This window comes from Actinia tenebrosa, unplaced genomic scaffold (assembly GCF_029948245.1).
Source record: "Actinia tenebrosa isolate PJP-AT-01 unplaced genomic scaffold, QUT_ActTen_1.0 PGA_scaffold2__45_contigs__length_23673736, whole genome shotgun sequence".
Taxonomy (NCBI): domain Eukaryota; kingdom Metazoa; phylum Cnidaria; class Anthozoa; order Actiniaria; family Actiniidae; genus Actinia; species Actinia tenebrosa.
The window spans coordinates 18,011,081-18,023,954 of record NW_028292579.1 but is presented as its reverse complement, the minus strand read 5'-3'; the positions used below and the strand labels follow the sequence as shown (position 1 = coordinate 18,023,954).

At 36.6% G+C, this 12,874-nt stretch overlaps 1 protein-coding gene across 1 annotated transcript; it reads right to left on the bottom strand.

Annotated features, from left to right (window-relative positions):
- Nucleotides 1-1,213: 1,213 nt before the first annotated feature.
- On the bottom strand, nucleotides 1,214-10,010 carry LOC116292166 (uncharacterized). Its single transcript, XM_089034146.1, has 6 exons — nucleotides 9,845-10,010; nucleotides 9,581-9,677; nucleotides 9,410-9,474; nucleotides 6,966-7,100; nucleotides 5,608-5,761; nucleotides 1,214-4,548 (listed from the first exon to the last, which is right to left on the bottom strand). Exons 1-6 carry the CDS (start codon nucleotides 9,899-9,901, stop codon nucleotides 1,214-1,216), a joined length of 3,843 nt encoding a protein of 1,280 aa, XP_088890272.1. The 5' UTR covers nucleotides 9,902-10,010.
- Between the last annotated feature and the right edge of the window lie 2,864 nt (nucleotides 10,011-12,874).

Genomic DNA, 12,874 nt, shown 5'->3' with positions numbered 1-12,874 from the left:
TCTGCATTAACTGTCAAGTTCAAATTATGCAAATATTCCCATGAGGTTAGAAAGTATACACAAGGGTCCCATTATAAATTCCAATTCGATCTTGGGCTTTCACCTAGCATGGATCTGTGGGTTCCGTTCGTGATCGTCCCACTCTGTGATTACAGACAAAACTGGTAAATTTTTTAGATTTTTAGATTTTTTTATTTTATTCACTGATTAAGGAATATAAAATGCGTGCGCATGTCTCTGTACTGTGATATAAACAAACTAGGAGCTTTAAAGCAAAAGAGAAGCAAGCTTAGGAACACGAGGCATCAGCCAAGTGTTTCTCTTGCTTCTCAAATGCTCTACAGCTCTTAGAGTGTTCATATCACAGTACAGATACATAGGCAGCCGTTTTATATTGCTTTCATAAAATATTTGAACGACTTTACGCGGGCGTGTGCATGTCCTCTGATATAAATGCAGTAGCCAACCCAATCAATATCTCAAATACTTTATAATTATTGTAGCTAAGCCTCATCTCAAAATTTAATGTTACCTACCTACAGTGAATAATAGAAGGCCCAACATCAGAAGACAGAACCCCTGCATTTCGGACTTCAAATAAAAAGGACAAAAATGAAGCTGGCGATGAAGGCACTCCAAAGTCTGGCCAGTGAAGATAATGGAAATGGAAAATATTGCGTTTTTCTTCTTCCTTCAAATAAAAACATTCACAAGTTAAGAAGGCTGTTTTTATTCCAAGGAATAGCTGTAGGCCTCAAAAAACTATGACTATGCAGCTTGGGGGCAGAATGGCGAATAGGTATAAGAATTAATATGAATTTTACTCTGCGCACAACTGAATCTATAGCTCTGTTATTAATGTCTGGTGTTCTTAATTCTATAAAAATAGTGTTTAAAAGGGCACTTGGATGAAAATCAATGAAAATTGGAAATGACTTTAATCTTGTTTAAACTTATCTATATGGCCCAGATAGAAGCCAAGCAACATGTTTCCTTCACAGTCAAAAGTGACGGGACAAAATTATTAATTTTATTTAGCATCTAAATTGTAAGTAAATGACGTCATTTACTCAACCCTATTGTTCTTTTTGCTTTTAGCCCAAAATATCTCAACAACAAGTGGCTCACAGGCTAAAATAATAATAATATAATATAATATGATTTATATAGCGCCTATACAAGTCGGCTCTAAGCGCTGTAAAATATATATAAATTATGATTCAAAAGCTAGTTTAAACAAATGAGTCTTAAGGTCTTTCTTAAAAGTTTTTATACATGAAGTGTTTCTAAGAGGAGACGGTAGTGAATTCCATAGAACAGGAGCAGACACAGAAAAACAACGATAACCATAAGATTTAAGATTGTACGGACAAGTAACAAGAAGCAGTTCCTTGGATGAGCGGAGAGTTCTTTTAGGTTTATACACAGTTATGAGATCAGACAAGTAGACAGGAGCCAGACCATGAAGTGCTTTGAAAGTGAGGAGTAGAATCTTAAAATTGATGCGATGTTTCACAGGAAGCCAATGCAGAGAACAAAGGACAGGAGTGATGTGATTATACTTCTTGGAGAGAGTTACAAGACGAGCAGCAGAGTTCAAAACATATTGTAATTTATCAATTTGAGCATTAGGTAAACCATATAGAAGAGAATTACAATTATCAAGCCTGGATGTCACAAAAGCATGGACAAGTCTTTCAGTAGTATGGACGGAGATAAATTTACGAATACGAGCAATGTTACGCAAATGATAGAACGACGTCTTACAGATATTATTAACATGAGGAACCATTGACATCACAGAATCAAAGATTACGCCAATATTTCTTTCATTACGGGATGGTTTGATAACCTGATCGCCAAAGTGTAGAAGAGGAGTAGACAGATGAGGATTATACTTCGAGGACAAGATAAGGAGTTTAGTTTTTTCTTTGTTAAGTTTAAGTTTATTTTCAGTCATCCAGTCATTTATTTCACAGAGACAGGCTTCAATTCTTTTTATAGTTAAGGCAGTAGAAATATCATCATTGCAACTGAAAGGCATAAATAATTGGGTGTCATCAGCGAAGAAATGGAAGGACATTTTGTGACGACGGAGAATATCAGCTAGTGGTGACGTGTACAACAAGTAGAGAAGCAGACCAAGGACCGAACCTTGGGGTACACCACAATTTATATCAACAATTTTAGAGAACGAACCATGAACAGAAACATACTGCAAACGATTACAGAGATATGACTTAAACCATTTAAGAGCTGTTCCACAAATTCCAAACTTTGAATACATACGATCAAGAAGAATAGTGTGATCAACAGTGTCAAAAGCTGCAGATAGATCCAGAAGAACCATAGCAACACCAGAACGATTATCAATTTCTTTAAGGATGTCATTATGGACACGAGTCAGGGCAGTTTCACAGCTATGAAATTGTTTATAAGCAGACTGAAGAGGTTCATGCATGTTGTTAGATGACAAATAAGCACAAAGTTGATCAGCAACAACTTTTCCAATAATTTTAGAGACAGTCTTAAGATTTGACACAGGACGGTAATTAACGAGTTTTTCATGATCCAACGATGATTTCTTAAGAAGAGGTTTGACAATACCAGTTTTTAAAGAAGGAGGGACAGAACCATTTATGAGAGATGAGTTGACAATCCTACAGATAACAGGCAGAAGAGAAGCAGATTTATCTTGAAGGAGACTAGCAGAAAGAGGATCAAGCTCACAGGACTTTGACATCAGTTTACTGGAGAGTTTAGTTAGCTCATCGATAGTCACGGGAGAGAAAGAGTCCAATCTACACCTAGTTGTACTGGAGTCCAATTCAGAGACAACAAGAGTTGACATAGAATTTTCAGAAGTAGGAAAACCATTACGAATATTGATAATTTTATCTTTAAAATAATCGACAAAAGTATCAGCGAGAACTTGCGACGAAGAAGAAGATGGTAGCTTTTTTTCAGGAGTTAAATGTAGCAGATGATCAATAGATTTGAAGATTGCGTGACAATCAGAACCAGCATCAGAGATTAAATTTGAGTAGAAATTCATTTTAGCTTCGAATATTAACTTTTTCACGAGGTTACTTCGTTCAATATACAATTCACGATCAATGGCTAGTTTAGATTTTCGCCAGCGCCTTTCAAGCTTTCTTTTCTTGATTTTATTTGTTTTTATGACGTCATTATACCAGGGTGCTTTCAGGCGTTGCGTGACAATTTTAGTACATAACGGGGCATGTTTATCAAGCAATGATTTCAGAACAGAGTCATATTGAAGGCAGAGATCATCTAAGTCAGCAGCAGGAGATTGTATTAATGACGATTGAGATAAATCACGGCTAAAATGATCCATATCAATAGAACGAATTTTACGATAGGCCAGAGTATGTATAGAAGCACAGGGTCTGGTGACAGCTAACTTACAATGAACAGCAAAATGATCAGACAACACAGGATCACGGATATAAACATTCTTAACAAGCAAGTCATCATTCCTAGATATCAGGAGATCAAGAACATGATTGTTTTTGTGAGTAGGTTCAGCCAAGTTATTCAAGATAGATAAATTAAAACAATCAAGTAAATCAGTAAAACGAACAGCATAGACATCATTTGGGTTATCAACATGGAAATTAAAATCACCAACAATTAACAGTTTACCATTGAACATAGAAAGAGATTCAAGCAGCGACGAAAATTCTTGGAAGAACTTAGAAGTTGATGAATTATTTTTCAAAGTAGGCGGCGGTCTGTACACAACAATAAGACGGACTTGACTCGAACTTCCACGAAGAGTAAATTCCAAGTGTTCAAAAGAAGAGTAAGAAACAGTAGTGTTAATACGTTTGATTTTAATCGATTTCTTGAAAAGAAGACCAATTCCACCACCAGAACGATTAATTCGAGGACAGTGTTCAAAAGAAAAACCATCTGGACAAATATCGCGAGAAGCAAAGTCACTGTTACTATCATTATTCCTAAGCCAGGTTTCAGTCAAAGCAAGAATATCAATATTTTCATCAACGACAAGGTCTTTTAAATGAAGAGATTTGTTGTTAATCGATCTCGAGTTGAAAAGGCAGAAATTGAGCAAATTATCAGCAGAAGGAATTACACGTTGGGTATTTTCAACAGACTTAAGGCTCAGTGAAGCATAGCGATCAACAGAAGAGGATTTACAACGACCACCACGATTTCCACGATAGCGAAAAATGTTTAGTTCTTTGAAGACAGCAAAATTAATAGATGACAGGCTTTTGGTTGAAACACAGTTACGATAACGATATAGTTCATTTCTAGAGTACGGTATAGACGGCAAATTTGAAGGCTGAAGCAGAATGTTGACAGATCCAGATCCTGTAGAGAGGTCAAACGGTGAAATATTTGAAGGTCCAGGATTTCGTTCAATGTCCATATAAATAGTGATGTCAAAAGGAGGATCATAACCAGCGATAAGTAGAGAAGTAGAACCATGTTTAGTCAGCTTTACACGAGAGAACGAAGACTTGAAATAACCACACGGAGACAAGGAGATTCTAACGGCTAACGGTCGAAAATTCAAACATAGAAAAATATCACTCCAGAGTAATAGATTTGATGAAATTTTCAGGTCAGCAGGTAATTGTAAGTAAAAGGATCGATCTAAAACACATTTTGTAGTGTTAAAACTCAAATAATAAATAAAATATACTAAAAAATAGAGACCTAATTTTGTGGCTGCCATACGGCGCCGTGACATAATGAACACTAATGTTCACTAATCTGATTTTCATAATTATAATTGAGTCACATTATCCTCAAATACTTCAATTATTTGGACTTTTGAAAATTGGGGCATTTTCATCCAAGTGCCCCTTTGATAATGATTCTACAATTCACTGCATTTGGTGGCTGTTATCGCCTTTCTGAGTTCTGAAAAATACAAATTTTCACAGTTTTCTTTGTGTTTGTTGCTGTTTTGTTCCCCCTCCCATGACAATGATTCTTAGTGTTAAAACAATAAATGGTTTTCATGTGATGTCTTTTGATAATACATGTAAAATATAGCAATTATTCTTACATGTAGAAGCACACAACCCTCGTCTCACATCTTGGGTATATTGCAGAGGGAGGATTGAGATGCATGAGACCCTTTTTATATTGCTCCATGTCTTAATAGTAACAAAAAATGTCAATTTTTTCTATGTGATGTAGCAATGAAATACTGTAGGGCAATAGGTGATCTTGCAGAGGGAGGATTGAGATGCATGACACCTTTTTTATATTGCTCCATGTCTTGATAGTAACAAAAAATGTCAATTTTTTCTATGTGATGTAGCAATGAAATACTGTAGGGCAATAGGTGATCTTGCAGAGGGAGGATTGAGATGCATGAGACATTTAATGTTGCTTCAATGTTAATAAACAATTATTGGATGAAGTTGAGCATGATATCGTAAATTATCAAGACTAGGTTATCTGCTGAAGCCCAAGACTGCGGCAGATAAAACAAGTGAGGATACAATGATTTACCACATCATGAGAATACCAAATTCAAACTTTTTTTTATTATATGTTTCGTACGTTAAGAATAAAGATTTAACACTGGTCATATTTTTCTACCTAGCCTTACCTTCATATTGAAAATCTCTAAGGTCCTAACAGTAAAGAATTCACTCATGGTTTCTTCAATATAAGTGATTCGAAAGCATCCAAATTCCAGTACGTTCGTGTGGCCAACTTTCTCTCCACAAGGCCAATATTGATGGCATTTGATCTGAAAGTAAATGAAGTAAATACAACTACATGCACAGCTACTTCATAAATCTATCAAAAAAGACTAATAGTGACCCCCAAAACATGTTCAACTATTATCAATAACCTGAAACACTGAGCCTCTAAGCTGATCAGTCTCGGCATGGCTAACTCAAAGATAGCAATGGAATTAATTAGTGTGTAAAACTGCAGAACCTGTGGATAAAAACCTTCAAATCAAGGGAGAGACCTAATAAAATCTTCTCGCGTGTGATGCCAAGTCTAAGGATTTAACCTGAGACTCCAGAGGTGAGAGGCAGGTGCACTATTGCGCCGTCAGCCTCTATCCCACTCCAACAAGAGTTATGAATATTGAAATTAACTGCAGTCAGGTTGATTGGAACAATAGATTTTTCTACTCATATCCTCACAATCAAGTGCTTGAGAATAAACTTATGCAGTGTAAACAATGGTCTAATTTGACTATACGACAGCCATCTTGGATCGCTAGGCATTGTGGGGCATCCAGGGGACAAATACAGCTTTGTTAAAGCCATTGATATTTACAGCTCACCACAAAAGAATACAGCGAAAGATGAATAAGACATCACACCCATCACCTTTACCCTTAAGAAAAGGCTACCATACAAAACTTTAATATATTTTTTGTTAAATCTTTACCCCCTTGCAAGATGCCTGCCATATCGTCAAAGTAGTCCATTTTTTTTATCACCACAAGAATAACATGGCTGCAGCATGAGTTATGCCCATGAGTTTTTATTTATTTTTTAATTTAAACATATTAACTCTCTGTGTTCTCTCCAAGAGCTAGGTTCATCGTGGGAGATTACACAGTTAACAGTAATTACAAGGTTTCTGGAGTTTTAGGAAAAAGGGAAAAAAGTTTAACATTTTAACAAAAAACACACACATATATATATATAGAAAAGTACAAAGGAGATTACATCGTGGGAGATTACATGTAATGATTAGAAAGAAAAAAAAAGCATATTATTATATATACATAGAAAAAGTACAACGAAAAAGAAAAGAAAAGAAAAGAAAAGAAAAAAAAAAGAAAATATATCTACAACATCAATTAAGCATTCTTTACTCCATCTAAACCTTTTCGTGTCTGCCAAATATTGTTGGACACTCAAGAACAATTTTTGATTTTGCTTAAAAGTTAAATGTGGAGAACCACATAGAAAGTGAGTTATATTTACCTGGTTTTTTTCTATGACTCTATTGAGCATAATAATGGCCTGTGAGTTTTGCTCCCATACCATCTGCCAAAAATGTAATGATGTATTCTTCAGAGGTCCTTGGGTCAGGATATATCTCTCGTTCACTGATGGTACCTAAACATTACAAACATATATAATCCAATCAGTGAATATTCATTTATGACTTATGTGGCCTTTTATAAAATAACTAAACTATAACGCTTGATTGGTTAATTACTGTTTCATATAACTCAACATACATCGTGAAGAAATGACGTCAGCAACGCAAGCGATGTTTTATTATCTCTTTTGAGTTAATAGTTAGTTATATCTTAGTAATTTTATAAAAGAGATAGAAAACTCCCCTTGCTTGTGCTATTTTGAGTTATACAAGCACTTGGGAAATTGCGTGAGCCCTCGAGAAGTGCCGAGAAGCACTGCCTACAGCTTGTGCTTTTCCTAGCACTTCTCTCGGACTCACTCAATTTCCTGCGTGCTCGTAAAACTCAACATAGCACGTGCGCTCGTTTTCTATCTTTTCAAAACAAAAGGGTCAACTTGAATGAAAGATTGTGTAGTTCCAGAAAATATCCATACCCCCCCTGTAATTTATAAAAAGGACCCCCTACCCCCATGAACTTCCAATTTTCTTCCATACAAACTCTGTAATTTTGATCTTTCTCTCGCCCTCCTCCACTCCTCTCCAGAAGTTCCAATTTCCTCCATGTGTGGGGTATGGATATTTTCTGGAACTACACATTATTGGTCTAATTCAATAAATTTCTTGAAAGATGAGACTTGAAAGCTAAAAATTAATATTAAATCTTAAATCATCTTCAGTAGGCAAATGCATTGGCAAAACTATTGCAATTCTCTGAGACAGTACCATGATGACTAGGGCATATAGACTTTGTAAAATTTTGAATGAATTCACAGCTCTATTTTATTGATCTAAACGAAGTAAAAGAAAAACCACCGCAAGTATCATCAGTATAAGACTAAGCTGTGAAAAGAGTATTTATGGGTAAGCTGTGAAAATATTTGTAAGCAATGTAAGGACAGCAAGACACTTTTAATTATTTCTTAACTTTCTATTAGCCTTACTTCAAAAATAATTTTGAAATCTGTAAGATACATAGTCTTAAATTGTGCAAGTCAATGAAGAGCTAAAATTCCTAAAATTCAAATATGAATTGGAAATAAATACACAAGCCACCAGGAGCCTTCGTCCAAGCTTCACTTCAATAACACACTGAGCAGGATGTCTTTCATTAAAAGCTAACAAATAAATTGTTTTTATCTAACTCAGTTGGGAATCACTTCTAGCAAAGGTGTTTTTCTCTGTCTACTCCCTCTTCTTGAAAAATAAATTTATTGGGGTATAAATGAAAAGTGTGTTAAGATTGAAAGATTTCTTCAATTCAGAGGTATTTCTCCTTATTAATCAGAAGATACTTGTACGAATATTCAAATATTAGTATTTTCACACAAGTGAATATCATAAATCTGATGTGCGTATTGGTCACAAATTATGTCTTATGCTGCTATATTTGAAAGTTATATTCAGGGTGCATATAACTCGAGCATGCTTGTTCTTGATTTGTGCAGCTTGAAGAGATAAATAACATTTGAAAAGAAAAAAAAAACCCTTTCTTCGTTATTTATTAAATTCTCTTGTGTTAAAAATACTAAAACAATTATTTGCGTCAGGCTCAGTGAATATGGGGGAATATTTACCTCACCGCTTGAAGACTCGCGCCTCAGTAAATATTCCCCGATATTCACTTAATCTTTAATTAATCTAATAAAATCTTTATATTTATTTCATTTTCTTTTAACAGAGGTGCATTTATTGGCATGGTTTAAATTTATTATACTATTTCAATTTTCAAAAATTAAAGTTTTGGGGGGGAAAAATTTTTTCCTCACTTGTTGGTATCCACAATGTTCAATATATTTTATCAAGATTTTAAGAATTAATTTATAGATAAAACTAAGAAATGCACACACACCCTTTAAATAAATATCCTGAAGGTAGTTCGATTATATTTCATAATTCCAGGATCAATATTCCTTATTGGGATAGTGTCAACTATCGTTTATTTAAAGATTTTAAGAAAATAACTCTAACAATAAGAGTAAAATAAATTCAATTCGTGAACAAAAAGTATGGCAATAGACTCATTTTCTTCCATTAATTTAAGTTTAGCTTAAGCTCATATTAATACGAACTTAATTTACTGGAGTAAATTTGCAAAATTAATTTAGTTCTAGGACATTGGGTCAAATATTTATTCTTTTCTGCTTTCTGTGTTCTCTCAGGAGTTAAGGAAGTAAATTTAGTTGTAAATTTATAGCAGAATTAAAATTTATCCGCGGACAAAGTAAAGTAAGAAGATATTGAAGTAGAATATAGGAAAAGCAATTTTATATCGTAAACCTACTTCGACGAGATTAGCATTAATGTAGTCTGTCTCTCCTTCCTTCAGCACTACTCTGCTATGGTCGTCTGGAATGAAAGCGGGAAGACAGGTATTTATTTTGTGGTTTTAGAGACGGTTACACGTAGAAAAAAGAAGTTGAAGAAGACAAGATGAAGAGAAAGGACAACTCACAAGGCAAGACGTCTCGATATCTGTTAAAGAGGCGGTTTTCCGGTGCTTTTGCTATCTTCTGAGGACTCGCATTTTCCTTGGCCATCCAGTTTATTTTCTGTGATAGTAGATAAGACGAAAGCCATTGATAAAAACCGACAAAGATAAAATTTAGAGGTCGACAAGAACACGTTTCGTAAGATTCAAAACTAACGTACGGAAAGTGAATTAAAAAACCTCGACAAAACAAAACAAAAACTCGAGGTAAAGTCATTATTTGCTTACTTGGAAATGAGGAACCCATCCATTGGAAGCGTCCAGCTCGTATAGTTCTGATAACATTGTGTTTTTTGAGGAGAAAATAAGAGAAAAATCAAGTCATTCTTCACAATTTGTTTCAGGAAAAGCTGCTCTTCTTGCACAACTAACTGCACTAGAACCAAGGCTTCACGCGGTATCTCCTGCTGGGACAACAAAAAAAGGACTCTCCATCTCCCCCTAAGGTCATGATTGTGATTCGTATGGTCACTTACCCTTATCCTTGTGATCATGTAAAAGATCCCAAAACTATAGTTTTTGATTATCAATAAAACCAATTTATTATGCTTATAGGACAGCAAAAATTTTAACCTAAAGGGCTTTGAATTATAATTGCGGCGGCGGGGCCGGGGAGGGGTGGGGATGCCTTTAATCAGATGAAAGAGAAATCGTCACTTTTTTCTTGTCTTTCTTTTTCTTTCTTTCTTGGTTTCATTTCCCAATCATGCAATAATTTATGTGAGGAGTAGTATACAGAGGTGCTAGCTTATAACCGGGAGACTTTACATTTGAAAGACATTTGCGTTAGCAGACGAAGTTTAACTAGTGGGCTTATCTGAGCTAAGAAAGCTTACAACTGTCGAGAGCTTATAATCGAGTTTTTCGACCGGCTGGGTGTTATATATTAATCATTTTGATTTTGCTTTCAATAGGAAGAATGCGCAAAGGCAAATATCAAATGACAAGTTCATCTTGATTGAATAAAGCCACCTTTTAAACGGCTGCAGGCGAATACCCTGTGTCAACCTCTCAATCCAATATTACATCCGTTTTTAATCCATTCGATCATTATCGATCTCGACGTTAAATATAGAATTCAGGATATTCTTACTTAGACTGTTAACCTGTATTTCAGGTTTTATGGTGAAAAGGAGCCTTAAAGGTGGTGTGCCAATTGCTGCGAAAGCGCAGGAAATGACCTTCCAAGACACAGTCCCCGCGGTAAACTGATGCTCGTCGGAAATTTTCAAAAAAAATACCCATAAAAGATACAGAGTCTTTTAAACAGGGCGTGGTTGGACGATATTTAAACCCCTAAGAGATAACCTAAAAGATACTTAAATATGCTGAAAATCTAAATTTCATTCTTAACACCCTGAAATGCAACCCCCCCGCCCACTTCCCCCCGCGGGACAAAGTCCGCCCACCACCTGGCATCGGCTTGAAACTGAGGATAAGTATTATGTTGTTTAATTGATATTTTCACACGTATCCGGAAATTTTTGTATCCGCAAATTTTTTTTTTGCGGATACGGGTTGCGTCCACACGTGTCCGCAAATTTTTGTATCCGTATCCACAAATTTTACGAAAACGGATAGGTGTGCATGATGAAAACGATTCGAATACGCTGCGTGTGGACGCAAACATTTTCGTATCCGCAAAAAATAATTTGCGGATACAAAAATTTCCGGATGCGTGTGGACGGGGCCTTAGTGATAGTGCTGGTCTGGACTGGAATCTACTTCTGGTCACACCACACGATTGACAATGTCTGGTCTTCTTAGTGATAGTGCTTGTCTGGAATGGAATTTACTGTTGTTCACACCACACGATTGACAGTGTCTGGTCTTCTTAGTGATAGTGCTTGTCTGGACTGGAATGTACTTCTGGTCACACCATATGATTGGCAGTGTCTGGTCTTCTTAGTGATAGTGCTGGTTCAGACTGGAATCTACTTCTGGCCACACAACACGATTGACATTGTCTGGCCTTCTTAGTGATAGTGCTTGTCTGGACTGGAACCTAACTACTTCTGGTCACACCACACGATTCAGTGTATGGTCTTCTTAGTGATAGTGCTCGTCTGGACTGGAATCTACTTCTGGTCACGCCACACGATTGACAGTGTCTGGTCTTCTTAGTGCTTGTCTGGACTGGAACCTAACTACTTCTCGTCACACCACACGATTCAGTGCATGGTCTTCTTAGTGATAGTGCTTGTCTGGACTGGAATCTACTTCTGGTCACACCACACGATTGACAGTGTCTGGTCTTCTTAGTGCTTGTCTGGACTGGAACCTACTTCTGGTCACACCACACGATTAAGTGTATGGTCTTCTTAGTGATAGTGCTTGTCTGGACTGGAATCTACTTCTGGTCACACCACACGATTGACAGTGTCTGGTCTTCTTAGTGATAGTGCTCGTCTGGACTGGAATCTACTTCTGGTCACGCCACACGATTGACAGTGTCTGGTCTTCTTAGTGCTTGTCTGGACTGGAACCTAACTACTTCTCGTCACACCACACGATTCAGTGTATGGTCTTCTTAGTGATAGTGCTTGTCTGGACTGGAATCTACTTCTGGTCACGCCACACGATTGACAGTGTCTGGTCTTCTTAGTGCTTGTCTGGACTGGAACCTAACTACTTCTCGTCACACCACACGATTCAGTGTATGGTCTTCTTAGTGATAGTGCTTGTCTGGACTGGAATCTACTTCTGGTCACACCACACGATTGACAGTGTCTGGTCTTCTTAGTGCTTGTCTGGACTGGAACCTACTTCTGGTCACACCAGACGATTGACAGTGTCTAGTCTTCTTAGTGATAGTGCTTGTCTGGACTGGAATCTACTTCTGGTCACACAACACGATTGACAGTGTCTGGTCTTCTTAGTGATAGTGCTCGTCTGGACTGGAATCTACTTCTGGTCACACCACACGATTCAGTGTCTGGTCTTCTTAGTGATAGTGCTGGTCTGGACTGCAATCTACTTCTGGTCACGCCACACGATTGACAGTGTCTGGTCTTCTTAGTGATAGCGCTGGTCTGGAATGGGATCTACTTCTGGTCACACCAGACGATTGACAGTGTCTAGTCTTCTTAGTGATAGTGCTCGTATCAACTGGATATTTTCCCCAGCGACTTGTCAAACCTATGAGATTATAAAAGAGAAATAGAAAGTAAAAAATGAAGCAAAGCACGAGGATCGATCGATTCAAGAGAAAAAGAACTAGTTAATTTTCTCTTCAACATTTACATATACTTACACTTA